The sequence below is a fragment of the Mytilus californianus genome, unplaced genomic scaffold (genome assembly GCF_021869535.1).
Source record: "Mytilus californianus isolate M0D057914Y unplaced genomic scaffold, xbMytCali1.0.p SCAF_1, whole genome shotgun sequence".
Lineage (NCBI taxonomy): Eukaryota > Metazoa > Mollusca > Bivalvia > Mytilida > Mytilidae > Mytilus > Mytilus californianus.
Genome location: NW_026262581.1, coordinates 29,401,464 through 29,420,793, shown reverse-complemented (window position 1 = coordinate 29,420,793; position 19,330 = coordinate 29,401,464). Strand labels below are relative to the sequence as shown.

At 32.7% G+C, this 19,330-nt stretch overlaps 2 protein-coding genes across 2 annotated transcripts; one reads left to right on the top strand and one right to left on the bottom strand.

Annotated features, from left to right (window-relative positions):
* Positions 1 to 4,170: 4,170 nt before the first annotated feature.
* On the top strand, positions 4,171 to 6,868 carry LOC127701222 (uncharacterized). Its single transcript, XM_052205039.1, has 2 exons — positions 4,171 to 4,703; positions 5,409 to 6,868. Exons 1-2 carry the CDS (start codon positions 4,243 to 4,245, stop codon positions 6,514 to 6,516), a joined length of 1,569 nt encoding a protein of 522 aa, XP_052060999.1. The 5' UTR covers positions 4,171 to 4,242; the 3' UTR covers positions 6,517 to 6,868.
* Positions 6,869 to 9,734: 2,866 nt separating this feature from the next.
* On the bottom strand, positions 9,735 to 15,955 carry LOC127718558 (uncharacterized). The gene is made up of 8 exons (XM_052224655.1): positions 15,375 to 15,955; positions 14,519 to 14,953; positions 13,845 to 13,995; positions 13,320 to 13,532; positions 12,465 to 12,952; positions 11,857 to 12,108; positions 11,207 to 11,305; positions 9,735 to 10,814 (listed from the first exon to the last, which is right to left on the bottom strand). Exons 1-8 carry the CDS (start codon positions 15,885 to 15,887, stop codon positions 9,735 to 9,737), a joined length of 3,231 nt encoding a protein of 1,076 aa, XP_052080615.1. The 5' UTR covers positions 15,888 to 15,955.
* Between the last annotated feature and the right edge of the window lie 3,375 nt (positions 15,956 to 19,330).

Here is a 19,330-nt window from a genome sequence, read left to right as displayed (position 1 = left end):
TTTACTTTAAAAAAATTTGCTTAGTTTACATGTATTAGTTTGTGATTAGATCAGTTTAAGATGAACTGCTAATGTTAAGTCAGTGATATTTGGTATGCAAATTAATTGGCATTTGCAAGCATCGTTTCCATGGAGATTATATAGCCCACCACTGATCATGGTTCATTGACTTTGAAACTTTTACATAGTTTACAAGTTAATGTTTGTGTTTAGGTTTGTTTAAAGAGAACGACTTATAATAAGTCAATGGTATTTGGAATGCAGTTGTATTAGCATTGGCACATCTCATTCCATAGAGATTGTTTAGCCATGTACCTTCAGTCATGGTTCATCGACTTTGAATATTTGCATAACTTACATGTTAAAGTATTGCTATTTTAATTTCAACATTTGCATTATCAAAATTACAAAAAGGTGAGAAATATCTCTGTGATAACAGTTTATTTAATTAACTGCCTATAGTGCCCTTGGTGCTTTGATTATATGAATCCATCCTTTTTGAAAAGTTGTTCCGAATATAATGAATCCCCTCCCCCCTTTATAAGTTAAAAAGGCTACATCTTCTTTTTTCCTTTTTAACAACTTTTTTATTTCGGGGGGGGGGGGGGGTGTTTAGTTGTAAATCAGGCGATTACTTTTCTCAATTGAATTGTTGTATACTTGTCATTTTTGAAGGCTGTATGGTTGCCCTATAATTGCTTTGATATTTGAACCTCTGTGGATAGTTGTCTCATTGGCAATCATACCACATATTCTGATTTTTTATATGGATTGCAGACCTGAAAAAGATGTTCAAAGTTGAATATGCTCCAAACTTCAAACAACCTACTACAACTGATTTAACTTGAAACTGTTGAGCAGATCTATATATATTTGATCTCATTCCAGTCCTTATACCACTATCAATCGACAGAACAAATCCAAATAATTATGATGTCTTGAAAGGTTTTTTAATAAATCTTGAATCTTATCAATATAAAGTTTAAAACTGTGTATCGCAATAGAAACATGTTGGGCTCTTTTACAGCCGAATATACAGTATGGGGTTTTCCCTATTTTGAAGGTGATATGGTTGCCTATAATTTCTTACATTCATTTTATTTGAATTTAAGAGAATAGTTGTTATTTATATAAACAAATCCCACGTCGATATATTGCATGTGCAACAATAAGACATCAACCCAACACCAAACTGGATGTAATTAAAAGACATCTAGAGATCAATATACAGTCTCGAACAATAGACAAAATAAGAAAAAATATAGCAAATTATTGAGAAGAATTATTATAACATGTATTTGCAAGATTTAAAATATTTTGTTTAAAATTTTTAGAGTTTTAGGTTCCACCTACCATTTTAGAAAACTGTGATTTCATTGCGGCTAGTCTATTAGAGGGGTATTTCATTGGTCGTAGATTTGGAATCTTATTTTATTATGAAGTAAGAATTGAACATCGACTTGAGGAATGAAGGTTGAGTAAAGGCCGTAGTCAATTTTAGTCTTATATATTGTCACGGGTTTGGGTAGCGTGTACGTGACACATATATCTCTACTAATAAAAATGAAGTTTGTTCATGGGATGGGAAAAACATACGTTAATCAACCGAGGAATAATGTAATACATGTATCTATGATTTATTGAACTTCTAATGTTACGTTTTTTTATGACAGGATTTTTAAGCGTTACAATAAAGTTAATTCGTTCTTTAGTTGTTTTTCCTTTACTTAAACCATGAATCCGTCTTCTCAGAACGGGTTACTCTGCCTTGAATCGCCGAGTTTCAACCCGATATGCAAGTCTTGGAATAAATCTTTATATCAGGATTAACCCCGTATATGTACATACGTGAATGTTCTCTTTTCGGAATTATGTCCGACTAGAACTTTTTTGAATATTAAATAAAATTATCCTATCCTGAATAGCTTGTTTTTCCTTAAAAAATTGCAATAAATTGTGAGAATCACCTCAGTACTATAAAGCAATTACAAAGCTTAAGTAAGCTCTATATATATATCTAACTTTTATATTAAATAAAATAAATTTTCTCTGTACCTTTTTCTTTTTGCAAATATCTGTAAGTTTTTGTCGTACGTTCTTTCCTCTTTGCCTGTCAGATCCCAGAACCTCGCAAAAGTCTCCCGCTCTTGCTTTTATACCTCAGCTATGTAGCTATAGCAATTGCTAAAATTTAGCTATCCCCATAGTGTCCCCATCGCTACAGCTAAGAGTGGCGCGAAACCCACCATCTCTTGGGCAGAGACATATAATACAACAGAGACATATAATACAAGAGATTCGCAACTCTAGTAGAGTCTATATAACAGCCAATGAAATGACGTGGCCACCGGAAAGCCGATTATTCCGATGAATTTATGGGTAAAAACCCGCTATGTTGTGAAAAAGGTTCTACGCCTCACGATTTTTCTAATGAATAATGCCGATACCTTTCACAGCTTAAGCATGCAAGTATATTTAAAAGTTACAAAAAACTAATTCTAATAATTTGTTATTGATAAAATGTGTTCTGATGATGAGATTAATCAAATACAAACAAAGTTAAAACTCGGCCCATTTTACTTCACCTATTGCCGTAGAAACCATTTGATCTCCCAATTTTTTTCTTAAAACTTGGAAATATGCTAATAAATATATAATTTTATGGGGCAATAATACTCCCAAATGTTGTTTCGTGAAAATAAGACTATTTTCGTAAAATTTTATCCAATAGTGTTTTTTTTTCAAAATTATCAACAAATGTGGCGATTTTTGTCGAGCCTTCGACTTTTGTCGGAAAAGCGAGACATAGCGATCCTACATTCCATCGGTGTCGTCGTCGTTGTCGTCGGCGGCGTCCACAAATATTCACCCTGTGGTTAAAGTTTTTGAAATTTTAATAACTTTCTTAAACTATTCAGGATTTCTACCAAACTTGGACAGAAGCTTGTTTATGATCATAAGATAATATTCAAAAGTAAATTTTGTAAAAATAAAATCCATTTTTTCCGTATTTTACTTATAAATGGACTTAGTTTTTCTGCCAGGAAACATTACATTCACTCTGTGGTTAAAGTTTTTGAAATTTTAATAACTTTCTTAAACTATCCTGGATTTGTACCAAACTTGGAAAGAAGCTTGTTTATGACCATAAGATAATATTCAAAAGTAAATTTTGTAAAAAAAATCAATCCATTTTTTCCGTATTTTACTTATTAATGGACTTAGTTTTTCTGCCAGTTAACATTACATTCACTCTGTGGTTAAAGTTTTTAAAATTTTAACAACTTTCTCAAACTATCCTGGATTTGTACCAAACTTGGACAGAAGCTTGTTTATGATTAAAAGCTAGTATCTAAAAGGAAATTTTGTTAAAATTTTGTTCCATTTTTTCCGTATTTTACTTATAAATGGACTTAGTTTTTTCTTCCAGTTAACATTACATAACAGTCTGCAGTTTAAGTTTTTAAAACATTTATTAGATTCATAAACTATCCTGGATTTTTACCAAACTTGGACAGAAGCTACTTACAATCAAAAGATAGTATAGAGAGGAATATTTTTATTAATTTTTTTCCTCAATTTTGTTGAGCCTGTGATTAACAGCAAAAGTAGGCGAGACACTGGGTTCCGCGGAACCCTTACGATTTTTTTCTTATTGATACCCGAAGCCAGCTGTGCTGGTACTTTCATTTTATCTCGTAAAACTTGGAAATGTGCGAATAAATATTATATGTCTCTGTCTTCGGTAACAATCAGAATCTCGTATTTTCATCTCGAAGACATGTTACTTCTTTATTCTATGAAAATTATTTAACTTCCGTTAAATAAATCTTAAAAAACTTTATTTCATTGAAAACTATCACCAAATACAGAATAAGGATAAATTCCCCCATTTCGAGCCTCGCAGATTTTTATTCTATTTTAACCATGTACGCACATGCGCAAAGTCAACTTTCGAATACACATCCTCAATGGTATTTTGTACATCAGGAGTTAACCCGAATAATCCAGTCGTTATATTACGCTCCCTATCGATCACTACATTAACACTCGAATAATTCAAGCCCTTACCGTCTCCGATTCTCTCCACCTTTCGAGGGCTTGAATTCTTTATGATCATTGGACGCGTCACCAGCCCTGTCGCTGAGAGGGCCCAATCAAATTGCAGGTCATTATAATTATGCATGATTTTGCGCAGAAGACACTTCCGTAGTTTCCGGTTATTGAATTCAAAACAAAAATATGGACATCTTTGAAGCTTTACAAGACTTAGAAGCCAAATATGACTTTATATTTAAAGAAAAACAAAAGCTCGCTATTACATCTATATTTGACTGTCAGGATACCTTTGTAGTTCTGCCAACTGGTTACGGCAAGTCCAAAATTTATTCACATTTGCCAGAATTGTACGAACTTGTAACCCACGTCAAAGGCACAGTGTTAGTTATATCACCAATTCAAGCCCTTATGATAGACCAGGTTACCAAACTTGAAAACAATGGTGTTAGTGCTACATTCGTTGGAGAAAAGCAAACAGACAAAAGTATTCCGGCACGAATTATTGAGGGTGAATTCTCCATTGTGTTTTCCTCTCCTGAAGCAGTATTGAATAAAGGTCCATGGCGGAGATGTATTACACAAGGTGTATTCCATGAGAACTTGAAGGCAGTTGTTATAGATGAGGCTCACTGTATAACACAATGGTAATTTTTTTATATTATTATAATATGTGTATTGATCTACAGTTTTTTTTTATTAAACTATGAAGGCAACAATTTTGTATGTCATAAAATGAATAAGGAGATGTGGCCATGATATATTTGCCAATGAGACAACAATAGCTATCCACCAAAATTCATATGATATGGATCCGATATTAGAAATTATAGACAACCGTACAGCTTTGAACAATTAGTAAATACCCATGCCCTATAGGCAGCCATAAAAGGCCCTCACAAGAAAAATATGTCAACTGAACAATTCAATTGAGAAAACTAATGACTAAATTTATAACAAAACAATTATGAAAAACAAAAATGGCAGACATGTACTAACAACAACAACATAAAGTTTGTGTTGGGTTTCTGGGTTTAAACACGTTGGTGCCTGGGACACTGGTGTTATAGCACAATATGATTTAACAAATTTAAAATTTATTTTTAAAACTATAAAATTCCATTGAAAAAAAGTAATTTGTTCAGATAAAATACAGAATCAGATGTTGAGACCTTGTCAGACTTTAATAAAAAAATATGTGTACATAAACAATAATTAAAACGCTTTCCAATACATGTAGATTGGTTGTCTTAAAATGGAAAAAAGGAGATGTGTGTATGATTCAATTAATGCAGTAAGAAGAACGTCAGTCTATTTCTAAACATTATATTTTTCTTTTTTTGCTATTTTAGGGGTGGTGAATTTCGCAAGGAGTATAGTCATCTTGGAGAACTTCGATCTGTTGTGCCCAAAAAAACAACTTTTGTAACTTTAACAGCAACTGCAACAAGATCAATAAAGAAAGACATTATGAAAACACTTGATATGGACATCAAAAGAACAAGCATTATTTCCGTGATACCAGAAAGGCCAAATTTATCATATTATGTGCAAAAAAGTAGTAAGAATTTGGCAGATTTAGACTGGCTAATTAACGATCTACTTAAATTTGAAAAATCCACCAAAAAGACAATCATATATTGCAGAAATATTGTTTCTTGTTCCAATTTGTATGAGTATTTCAGACTATCATTAGATGACAGAAGTGAATCTCTAGATGATAGATTGATAGGAATGTTTCACCGTTCAACTGCTGATATCAATAAAAGTCATGTGCTTGATGAGTTTCAGAAACTTGACAGTTCTCTGCGTGTTGTTTTTGCTACCATTGCGTTTGGAATGGGTATAGACATTCCTGACATTGAGCGTGTCATTCACTGGGGAGGGCCACAAGGTCTAGAGCAATTCTCACAGGAAAGTGGCAGGGCAGGCAGAGATGGTCGTTCAGCCGTATCAGTTATTTACTTCAGTGGATATGACTTGGCTAAGGGAAACTGTTCAGAAGAAGTGCGAGAATTTTGTAAGACTGAAGACTGTTTAAGGAATACTTTGTGTGCATACTTTCAATTAAATACTAGTGGTTATAGCGTTATAAAGCCCGATCCTCCTTGTACATGCTGTAGTAACTGCAAATTAAAGTGTGTCTGTGGATTCTGTAGTGAAAGCCAATTTCTAGGTAGTGAATTAGATAACTCATCGGTTCTTGATGAGGACTTAAACACTGGTATTAAAAGAGATCTTACTCTTGAACAACGACAATTACTTCGTGAAAACTTATTAGACTACAAAGAATGTCTTATTGAAGAAGAAAGTGAACTTTCAAGTGAGTTAGAGGACTTTGCTTTAGACCAGATTGTAAGAAATGCACCATATTTGTTATGTGAAGATGATGTCATATCTCTAGGACTTGTTAGCCCTGAGCTTGCTGCAGATATTTTAACACTTATTGATGAAGTCTAAGTACATACAGTGATTTAGGGCCATACTTACATGACTTATGTCAAAATATTGCATGAATTTTGTTGTAGAAATGCAACATACAACATGTACAATGTATTTTCAAAAACTCAACCAAGTTCTAAAAAGAATTTTTTTTATCATGTACATCTACCTGTAGATGTTCAATTTTTAATGCTCAGATACATGTACATGTATGTACAACTGAACATGTGAGATCTCCGACATTAAGAAAAATACCGAGTTGATTAGTCATATTTTAAGTACAATGTATCATAAACATTTGTCATACATGTCCACATTGTCATGATTATCTGGTTTACTTTTGAAAATAAATAGAAATATTTTACAGTTATTTATTTGCACTGTCTTCTCATTGCCGAAATTTGTTTTGTTTTGTGCATGTTTGTTTGATTGATACTAGCAAAATGTCCAATGATATACATAAATGCCTATTACATGTATTATTCAAGAGTATTAAGAAGTTGTCAATCAGTCCAGACATTACATATGCTACAGTAAGCTTCTACTGAGAACCTGAGATAACAGTTTTTATTTGATGTGCTTCAGAGTTTTTAGTTTTCTATGTTGTATTATGTTGGCTGCTGTTTGTCTTGATGTAATTTTTTATAATTTCTCAATGGCTTTATTAAAATATGATGTAGTATGATTGCCAATGAGAGAACTGTCCTTCAAATTTCAAATGGAGTGGATGAAAGCAACTGTACGACCTTCAACAATAAGAAAAACCCATACCGCTTAGTACTGCTATAAACATGATAAAAGGTATCTACATAAAAAATATGAAGCAATTCAATTCAAACTTACAGCCTAATTTATAACAATACAATTTACAACAAACAAAATGTCGGCCATGAAGCAATGACAACAACTGAACTTCAGGCTGCTGACTTGAGACAGGCACTTCATGAATTTGGTGGGTTTAAACAGGTTTGATGGCACCAACCTAACCTGGGAGAGTGTTGTTGGTTTTCCACCTTTTGAGTTGATTGTCCCTTTGTTATGTTTCTACTTTCTTTTCCACTAATGAAAGAAGCGGTATGGGCTTTGATCATTGTTGTAGGCTGACGGTGACCTATAGTTGTTAATTTCTGTGTCATTTCGTTTCTTTAGGAGAGTTGTCTCATTGGTAATCATACCACATCTTCTTTTTTATAGTTTCTTAAGTTTCAGTTATAGTACACCAACAAAGGTATGGAGAAAACCAACAGCCTAATTATTGTACAAAACTAGATATCATTGAGATGGGAGCCATCTCTGTGGGCCCCGCTGTGAATAATGTGTGGTCAAAAATTTGTATCTTTATCATTGGACATGGGGTTGTCAAATGAAACCAAAGTTTTTGACCTTGACCTTTGACCTAGGAAGTTGTACATAAATTATGACACACCCTTTGGTTTATATACATATCAAGTATAAACTTTGAAATCATAACGGTTCTCAAGATATAGAGCGGACACGATCTTTACCATAGGACATGGGGTTGTCAACTAAAACCAGAGCGGACAAGATTTGTTACGGACAGACGGATAGACTGATCACTATAGGGCGGCCACCATTCGGCGGGGCCCTAATAAGCATCAAAATCAACAGTGGAAAATTTAAACCAGCTTTACTCACGAGATCATCAACCATAACACAAAAGAACAACTAGTCTATTCATGCCCTTGATTACTGTTTATTCAGAAATTAATGCTATTTTCAAGTATTTCAAAAGTAATCACATGATGAAAAATTTCAAATTTAGAATGTAATATTTTTTGTGCAGCTTTCGTGATCGATAATAATTTCTGAATTTACAGTTATTAAAAACTAAAAACCTGAAACTGACAAGAAGTATAAAGAATCAAAGCATTGGAAGTTGTATTCAATTTTTATTTCAGATCTGATTAGATCAAAATAAAAAGAAATATATCATAAATAAAACTAAGCACATACATGTACAAGGTTTTGTATGTGTAATCAATACTCATGTATATATCTTGGGAGGCAACTGGTTCAATATTTATATTTAAAAAGGATTTTTCTATAATGGAAAGGCCTTTACAAAATTTCTAAAATACCAAAGTTATATATACAAACACAAAGACTATTAAGATAAGATAATAATTTATTAAAGGGTAACCTGTTGATTGCCTCAAATTTAACATTATAAAAAATAACCATGTAAAATAACCATTATCCAGTCAAAAAAAAAGTATTAGATACTAAATCTAAACAAAAAAATTCAAATGTATCACTTAATATTAAACATGCCATCGAATTCATGATTTAAATTTCTATTCAAATAATAATTATTTTTTAGAAACTAGCTAAGCATTCCAAAATTCAGTGCCAATGTAACAATTAGATGGGGGAAAAAAATACATTAGTAGGTACAACTTACAACCTATCAAAATTCATCGTAATATTTCCATCTTTTAAGGGGAACATATACATGATATAAATGTTAAGAAAAACAAAAGCAGAACACATCAATATAAACAAGAAGCACACAAATATAAACAAGCACACATAAATATAAAAAAGAAGCACACATCAATATAAACAGACTCAGCACACGTCTATATGTACAAACAGAAAAAGCACACATCAATATGTACAAACAAAAGCAGCACACATCAATACATCCAGACTCAGCACACATCAATACATCCAGACTCAGCGCACGTCAATATGTACAAACAGAAACAGCACACATCAATATGTTCAAACAAAAGCAGCACACATCAATATATACATAGCACACATCAATACAAACAGATACAGCACACTTAAATATGTAAAAAAAAGCTGCATATAAAATAATACAAACAGAAACAGCAAATATGTCAAACTCAAGCAGCTTGCATCAATAGAAACAAGTAGCACACTTCAACTAAAACACAAAAGCAGGACACATCAATACATTAAAAGCACAAAAAGCACATATGTACAAACAATAGCAGCACACATCATTATAAACAAGTAGCACACATCAACTTAAACACAAAAGCAGGACACATCAATACATTAAAAGCACTACTAAAATGAATAGAAAATTTGTGTAGCATGTACATGTATTTAAAAGCAAATATATTGTAATAGAACCAGAACAAAATTTTGAATTCATTGCTTTTCCAATAAAATATGAAAAAATATGTACAGTGAAATATGTAGCACCATTATACTATTTATACATCAAAGCACTGAATTTGTTATCAAAGTAAATAAGACCGTAGTCTTTGTGTCTTTGAAAATTCTTCTTTTTTGCTGGTGAGCCAAGAGTTTAATTTTTGTCCATCCAACTTGGTTAGGCAATTGGAGTTCATACAGTTAAATGTGCGGTGACATCTTCCTGGAATGACTTGAAAAAGTTCTTCTGGTTGTAAATGTTTTACAAGAATGTCAATATCTTTCTGGATTGATGGCTTGGTGTTCGAAGGCTTTCCAAAAAATTGGTTTAATCCTGTTGTATAGGAATCAATGATGTCATTGCAGCCTTGGAGACTTCTCCCGCACCTTTCAATAGATGAACCGGTCATGTTGCCTCTGAGAGAGTTTAAAGCATCTTTTGCCCTCATATTCATAAACTCAAGAGCAAGGTCTCCTGGAACGTTAGCTCCCTTTCCACCATGTATATTGACACTTCTGTTGTTTTTCAGTTGAAAGGCTTGTTTTGGAGGCAGTATTGCTAAAAGCTGGGCATGTAATTTAAAAGCTAGTAGTTTGTATTTAACATGATTGTTTAAAGCGAATTTTAAAATGTCAAATCGCCACATTCTAACTAAACGTTCACCATCATTTTCTCTCGCAGCATCTTCTCTACACCAGTCAAATAGCCCATCCCTTAACAAACTGCAGCTGTAATTGTGTTTAAAATCTTCCTTCTTTTCTTCAACCTCAATGGTGCTTTGGACATGTTGGTCAGTATCATTATCTGGCTGTAGAACACCTTCGAAGTCTTTATAATGACATCGAAACCTGTGCTTTGACCTACATTTCCCATCTACAGCGAAACTTTTCTTGCAGCCAGGATATCCACACGCATATCTTCCTTCTTCTCGTGTATTGGTTTCTTTAAGTGTGTCTAAATCAAATTTTTCTGTAGTTATGTACTGGTCTACAATATCTTGGGAAAGTTTTTCCAAGAATTCCTTCTTTTGAGTGTCAGAAGTATGATTAAGGTCTTTAAATTTGTCTAACGAATCAAACCCTAACAACTGCATGGCTCCAAGAATTATATAGCCTCTTGTCACAAATCTTAAGAATTCTCGACAGTCATTTACTGCATCTTTCACCTATAAAGAATAAAAAATATTTTATTTTTTTTTTATGTTGAAATATAAAAATTACATTTTAATTAAAAGTTATACAATATACATCAACTTCATTTGTGCGAAGAGTTGTCTCATTAGCCAGCCATCATACCATATCTTTTTAATTTTTATACGTGCATATGACGTTCAACAGAAAAGAATCTTTATGAAGATTACATATATCAAAACCTGTTGTAAACGGTCATGTAACTACTTATGAAAATCATGAAACAATCTTCTCTGTATCAATACATTCCCACTTTGGCTGTAATTTTTGCAATGTTGGATAATTTACATTTTTTTTTCATGTTTGTTAATGGTTCACAAAACTTACATTTGTAAATGGAAAGAATATTATGTATATGTACATGTACCTCTGATTTAACACCTCTTCTATCAAACTTGTTTTTCAGTTGGAACAATGTTCCCATTTCACCAGATGATGATCCCTTGAAATGGAGGTTAAATGTATCCTGAAAATAATAATAAATATTTAGAACAAGTAAATTTATTTGTTACATGTATACATGTACATAATTGTTTATGCATTGCCTGAAAAAGAACAAATCAATTCATATGACACATGTACATGTACAAATGTATGAATAATAATGATGCAGTGTACTATGGACACTATCCTATCTTGAAAACTGACATTCTATTGTTGTTGTTTTTTTGTCAATTGGTTGACAAACTTGGGGTCTCTCCTGATTCCTGTAGTTTTTACATGAGACAAAAAAGATGTAAGCTTTGATACTATATAAATGCAGCCAGTTCAAATACAATTATACAATGGGTTTATGTATGATAAATATACATGAGGTTTATTTTCAAGTTGTATACATAATACCTTTTTCTTATTTTGTTCATCGACGAGAAACAACAACCTAGACTTGAGATTTACAAATGATTTAACGTAAATCCACTTGGATAAAATATTATGATGATAAATGGGAGTTAAAAATTTCATATTTATTTCCTTTATTTAGTAGCACTTACAACTGTATAGAGGAACTATATATACCTGTAGTGATATAACATGGCCATGCCAATCTTCGCTTTTCCATATAAAGCCATCTAATCTGTCTTCACATGTCACTGCATCAATTCTGGCTTTCTGTGCAGATTCACCCCTCTCAACACTTAAGGCATCGCCACCTAACAACAATGGCTTTAATTTCTTGTCCCTCTTTGGCACATACTGTTGTAAATGTGTAATTACATCGATCATTTGTTCTGTGATGTTTTCATCCTTCTCAAGAATTCCTAAAGGTATCTGGAGATAAAAGCAACATAACATGTTTAATATGTTAAAAAAAAAATTTAAAAACCACAAAGAACTTGTTTGGAATAAAATTTAAATTGATGTAGAACACATTGGCAGTATTTTTTTTCATGTGTTTTTTTTCATTCTTTTTTTATTTTAACAATTTTCACTGTTAATATTAGATCTTTTTTCTTCAGCAATATTTCTCAATTTTATTTAATGCCTTTTCTAATTGTATGAACATGATTATTATTTAAATAAAACAACAAAAGGAATATATATAGCAAATTATTAAATATATTGATGGCAGTGTGAGATTGTTATACAAGGTTACATGCAAAATGTTACAATTATTAAAAACTTACAACTGTGCTCTTCTTTTCAGCCTGTTGTGAAAACTCATGTAAGATGTGGTACTGCACAACTTGTCTGTACTCAGATAGTCCTGGGATGTTGTCCACTAAAGCTGTTTGTATCAAAACTTTGAAATCTTCATTCAGTTGGTGTATGTCATTGTCACTTGGAATGAACAAGTCATTAGATAATGATAGAATGTCAGCTTGAGGGTGAATCTCATCTAACGGGTCAGTTGGAGTTGCTCTATCATTAACTGCCATTGAGTGGACCAAGTTGTGAACTTTGTTGCTGGTATCTACAGTCTTGTGTCTAGTCTTTTGGTTCATATTCAAATTGTCCATAATAATTTGGAAAGAACCCGTTTCCTGAATTGCAGCTGACGACTTAGTTGTAAATGGAGAATCTTCTTCACATGGTACTGATGGTTGCATTGGTGTGTAATAAGTTGTGTGGTTTCCTATGCTACATAAAGGAGTTCTAGGTGGAACAGATGTACCTGTAAAATAAATTCAAATTTGATACACAGAACATATAAGAATTAAATAAGTAGATTACTATTTGGCAAGATATATCTTTACTCAAAATATTAGCGCCTCAAAAAGACGTCACGAAACAAAAACAAGCAATTCTCTCTTATAAGTCTCAGCATTTCTCAAATTCAGATTTATAAAAAGGAAAGGCACCAATATTAATGTACACCACACCTAGACCCTCATAACAGAATTACAACACTGACAGCTTTGAAGTTATTTTTGACAGCTATTTCATTATTCTTCTTAAACACTTCAGTGATTCTAGATTAGTGTGAGTGACTCTAAAAAAATACGGAATCCACACAGAAAAGACACATTATATGTGCTTACCATTATCCACAAAGTCGTACAGCTTTTCCATAGGAGAGTCTGTAGTTGGAACTGTCTCTTTACATGTATCTACTGAGGAAAAATCTGAAGTGGTATCGGTTATAGGTTCTGCTATGTACATTACTGGTGGACATTGGATGTGTAGAATGTTATCATCTGTGGCAATGTTCTCTACATTACATTCATCACTGGTTGCTGCATATGTATGATCACCTAAAAAGCAAAATACTTCAAATTATATCAAGATTTATAAAAATTGAAATGATTTATACATGTATACTGGTAAATCCACATCCTTTGACCTTTGTTTGGCAGCCATATCACATCTCCTTACTAACGTACTGTATATAATAATTTTCCTGTATATATATTGTTTACTTTAGTAATGTATCAATAATAGATATCATGGATATAAAAGCATTTTAGCATCCTTATCAGGAGAATCTACACTTTTATTAAATATAGTTACATGTACATGTAGGTAAAAATGAACATGCCTTAATTATAATTTACAATAAAATATACCTAATGAAGTTTTCTGATCTATTGTTTTACTGCTGAGTTGTTCTGTCCATCTCTTCACAGGCTCATCAAATTTCTCACATAGCTTATCAATTGTATTCAGTGTGGACTTGTAGGAACTACTAAGTCCTGCTCGGTTAAAGGTGGTATAAACCTGAAGAAATAAAATAAACCATTGAGATTTGCTGCCCATGTTATGTATTTGGAATAATGTACAGTAAAACTTCAGATGTTGTGCTAAAATGTACAGACATTAGCTATAGTAATTAAAATTGTTTTACATTGTCATTTCGGGGCCTTTTATAGCTGACTGTGCGGTATGGGCTTTGCTCATTGTTGAAGGCCGTACGGTGACCTATAGTTGTTAATTTCTGTGTCATTTGGTCTCTTAAGGAGAGTTGTCATTGGCAATCATACCACATCTTCTTTTTTATATGTGAAGAAGATCAATACATGTATGTGCTGAACAGATTTTTTCTTATTATTTATGAAAAATACTTTGAGTTAAAATTGCTTTGTACATACATACAACTTGTAAATCTAAAAAACACAAAGAAATGTTTTTTTTTTTTAATAAAATATAGTGCTGAAAGACCCTTGTGAGAAGACTGAATCTGTATTTAAATGAAGTACTGTACATGATTTATCTTTATATTATTAATTTTTAATTTGCTTACCTTTGTTCTAACATGTCCTCGGAACATTAACACACTGTTTATAGATTGAATTGTGTTCATTTGCTGATTTCTGGTAAACAGAAGGACGGCCATGCTGGTAACAAGTCTTGGTTCATTTTTTTTCTTCTCTCCACATATTGTCTGAAGTAAGTCCATTGTCAAAGGACATTTATTTTCTAGTTGCTTGTAAGCTGATTTCCATGAAAACGAAGAGAGATTTGTTGACCTTAATAAAGAGTCTTTGTTCTTGATTACCTCAGTTATTTCCTTATTTATTTTCTTTTTGATCACAATTCCAATTTCTTTCTTAACATCTAACTCAAACATGTGGTTTACAGCTGTTCTGTATTGTTTCATGACTAAGGCACGACATGCCAACTTCTCATGTCCTTTTAAAACTGTGTTCCTGGAACTTCCATGATACCCTATGTTCACCTAAAAAAAATAATAACAACAGTTACTATTATTGCACAAATAAATGTATTGTGTACACATGCATTGTACAACATTATGCAAGTTGATGCATTGTATATAAAATAAGTACAAATGTACTTATATACATGTACATGTATATACTGTATACATGTAATCCTTTTCTTTCAACTTTTGTTTGTTTTAGAAAAAAAAATGTTATTTAGACTAATTACTTTTAATTTAGTTAAACATGTAGTCTTTATACTTTTTTACATGTAAAACATTGTAACTACATTTTACCTATGTACCATGTACATGTATAAAAGCTATATGTAGTACCTATAACGTGCCAAGGATCTAAACTTTTGTACATGTATGTTAATAATCTGTAAACTTTTTTCATGTATGGCTATTAAATCATAATTCAGATACAAATGCATACCTTTACTTTAGGCCCTGGAGACTGTGTTGATTTCTTGTCAGAGAAGCAGAGACGTCGTCTATTATTCTTTGGTGTTTTTGTTGATGAATTTGATACATTTTTATCTTGTTTCTTAGCTCTAGGAGTGCATCCAGACTTGGTGGGAGTAAGGCTACTTCTGTTTCTTTTCAGTTCACTGCCACGGTCACTTGGAATAGAACGATATTCAATCTGTATAGACAAGTTCTTAAAGTCATTCGAGGCAGAATCCGTTAAAGATGTTTTTGACTGATCGTATTTCTTACTGTTTGTTGAGACTGATTTCACAGAATTGTAACATTTTGCACATATATACACATCTTCATTCTTGTCGAGAAATTTTTTCAACAGATCAAAATCAAGGCTGTAAGTTTTGGCTATTATGTCTATAAAATCCACATCACTGATGTTAGAAACCTTTCTTCTTCTTTCATTTTTCAAATTCTTGTCAAACACGTGCGAACAATGTAAATAAACACTACTTTCCCACTCCATTGCACATCTTTTGTTGTGGGATTACTATGCTCCTCCTTCTTTTGGCGCCATTGTGTATGTTAAAATTATACCCATAATGCAACGCGTCACAATTTTCCGGACTGACGCGTTTTTATCGTGTATGCATTCAGGCGTTAATGTAGTGATCGATAGGGAGCGTAATATAACGACTGGATTATTCGGGTTAAAAGTGGAGAGAATCGGAGACGGTAAGGGCTTGAATTATTCGAGTTAATCAGGAGTTTGTAAACATTGACCGATAAGACAACAATTTGAAATAAAATGAAACCTTGACATGCTAAAAAGGTAAGACCAGAACAAGCCCAACCGACGTAAAACTCTAAAACAACTGTCATGTGCTTAAACGAAAGAAATACAGTCAAACCATGAGACGTCCCACTTCTCGTATGCAAAACACAGTGATGCAAAATATGTATGCTGACTCGTCCACATGTGCTTAAATTTACCAATCTCATATACCAAATATTTATATGTAAATGAACAATACCATTAACTGTAACATATGTTACGTTGGTATAAGTTATGTGTAAATTAACAAATTAACTCACACAAACCCTTGTGATATAAAAAAGGGGGAAAGGCGGGGGGGGGGGGGGGGGGGGGGGGGGGGGGGTAATTTGTAGATCATTACAATATGTATACATATATTATTGATTCAGTGGTGTTTGTAAATAGACACTGACGAAGTCTAATAACATTTTATAGTTTTGAATGTTTCTTCAACTGTTAACTAAGATTAGGTGGAGGTATGTTCTTAATTATTTCCGACAGAGGGGCTCTCAACCTATATCAATTTGTGCATGAAGCGATTGTTACTTGCTAGATACAGAATGATTATACCACAAATTTGTGAAGTTTAAACCGGTGTATATACTGAAAATATGATAAAAAAATTCATGTCTATTTCAGGACTTCTGATCCAACCATGTGGTATGGCATGTTTGTGAGATGTGGTTATGGCAGATGGATGTTCATGAAGGACCTGTAGTACACAGTATTTCACTGGATCGAGCTCTTTGTCTAAGTGTATTATTAAATTGCTTTGCGTTGAGCTCAGTTCATTGTTATGCATTTCATTCTTTGTGAAATAAAGATTTGACAGACAACTCTCATCTGCACAAGGAGTTGTCAAAGTAGTATCCATTCTATGTACAATGTAAGTAGTAATGGGGAGATTAAAGCATATTATTTAGATTTGAACCAAACATTTTTTGTCCAGAAGCGCTAGCCAAATTGAACAAGAGGCTCTCAAGAGCCTGAATCGCTCACCTGTATTTCAGAGGAGAAGATTTTTAAATGTTAGCAAACTTGATGAACAAATTGTGTAAAATTGTCTTTAAAGGGCAATAACTCCTTAAGGGGTCAATTGACAATTTTGGTCATATTAACTTTTTTGTAGATTTTACTTTGCTGAACATTATTGCTGCTTACAGTTTATATATATCTATAATAATATTCAAAATAATAACAAAAACTGCAAAATTTTGTTAAAACTACCAATTCGGTGGCAGCAATGGGTTGTTCGATTCGTCTGATAATTTCAGGGCCGATAGATCTTGACCAATTAAACAATTTCACCCTATGTCACATTAGCTCTAAAAGATTTAGTTTTTGAGATATAAGCCAAAAACTGCATTTGACCCTTATGTTCTATTTTTAGCCATGGCGGCCATGTTTGTCGATGGATCAAAACTTCGGATACAATTTATAAACTAGATACCCTTAGGTACATTTAGTTGAGGTTTGAAGGTATTTGTCCCTGTAGTTTCAGAGGAGAAGATTTTTGAAATAGTTTACGACGACAGACGACGACAACGACGACAGACGACGGACGCCAAGTGATGGCATAAGCTCACATGGGGCCAAGAGCCCCAGTGAGCTAAAAAAAAAGCACAAATTTATCAAACAATGCTACTCATGCTACTAGCAATATATGATGCAAGGTGGTTTTGTTACACTTTTTTATACATCTGTACTGCCTACTGACGACTCAATCCTGTGTGTAAATGGTCATTCAGTATGTTAACAAAAAAAGAACAAAATTCATAAGGCCTATCTGGCCTAATTGATTTCTAAAATAATATTTCATTGTTCAACATTTATCATTCATTTGTTTATTTCTTAATTTGTGTGAATTAACAGTAAATGTTTTACTGCACTTTCATACCACAACAAAACGACCTTACTGAACTGGTATGACTTATATTTGTATCCATATATATATATAAAAAAATTAAAAACAAGAATATTTTTGCAATACGTTTTTCATTTTGAATACCATAACTTTTTAGATATTTAGACATATTAAGTAGATGTTCATATCCACTAGAAATTTTGTCAGATGACTTATGTAGCAGTTATGAGTCTTTGAAGCATGCTCACAACGGTTCTTTTGTTGATATCATTTACCATAGTGGTCAAAACTTTTTTTTGCTTTCACCAGGCTTTGGAGAAGATATTTTCGAAGAATTAATAAAAAATAAAACAGAAGTTTACTTTCTAGCTCATCTAGCCTCAAGCATCATGTCAGACATTGTCATAACTTAAAACCATTACCGGTAAATGTCTTCTGATCTGAGAAACAATTTCGACATATAAAGGAACTTTTTTACTTGTGATACTGGGAAGATCCAACACAAAGTAACATAAATAGAACCATGCTAATAGTACGCAAATACATGTTCTCAGATACCATCTCCCATATAAAAAATCTCATCATGAACAATTGAACCTAATATGTGTTCCTCTCCTAGCTACAAAATGTATCCAAAATCAAAGATGTGGAACATATTCTATCATAATAATTTGGTAGTCAATGCAATTAGTGTCTCTTCCATGACCGTCTTGAACATAAAAAACTAAATATTAAAAAAACAGTACTCCTTATGCTCAAGTTGGCTGTCATTGTGCAACACAGTTAATAATATAGAACCCTATGGGAAAAACCAGAGAACTCCTTTTGTCAGAAAACACTGTCAAACATCCAAACATACTATCCACACTGATCTGTGTACACACTTGTATAATGTAAAGAATAAAAACTGTCAAAATTAAAGAAAACTGTACATTGGTTTGACATAGATGTCTTGTGCAGTTGGTCTTAACACACGACTAATCATGCAGCTGTAGTAAGGGTTTTATGCCACACCAGCACAAAACGGCATATATAAACTACTGACATTGCAACATGGTATTGATAAGAGCTAAAATGAGTGAAATTGAGTAAGAATATTAAAAAAAATTTATACTAAAAAAAAAATTAAATTCTAAATACTAAGGATTTTCTTATCCAAGGCATAGATAACCTTAGCCGTATTTGGCACAACTTTTTAGGAATTTGGGTCATCAATGCTCTTCAACTTTCTACTTGTTTGGCTTTAATTTTCTTTACTATTTTGATCTGAGCGTCACTGGTGAGACTT

Excerpts from the sequence above, each read along its gene's own strand:
- LOC127701222 (XM_052205039.1), top strand. The coding sequence starts at position 4,243 with ATGGACATCTTTGAAGCTTTACAAGACTTAGAAGCCAAATATGACTTT. Across the intron at positions 4,704-5,408 it reads GCTCACTGTATAACACAATG|GGGTGGTGAATTTCGCAAGG; the intron begins GTAATTTTTTTA and ends TTGCTATTTTAG.
- LOC127718558 (XM_052224655.1), bottom strand. The coding sequence starts at position 15,887 with ATGGAGTGGGAAAGTAGTGTTTATTTACATTGTTCGCACGTGTTTGAC. Across the intron at positions 13,533-13,844 it reads AGATCAGAAAACTTCATTAG|GTGATCATACATATGCAGCA; the intron begins GTATATTTTATT and ends TTTGCTTTTTAG. Across the intron at positions 12,953-13,319 it reads GTACGACTTTGTGGATAATG|GTACATCTGTTCCACCTAGA; the intron begins GTAAGCACATAT and ends TTTATTTTACAG.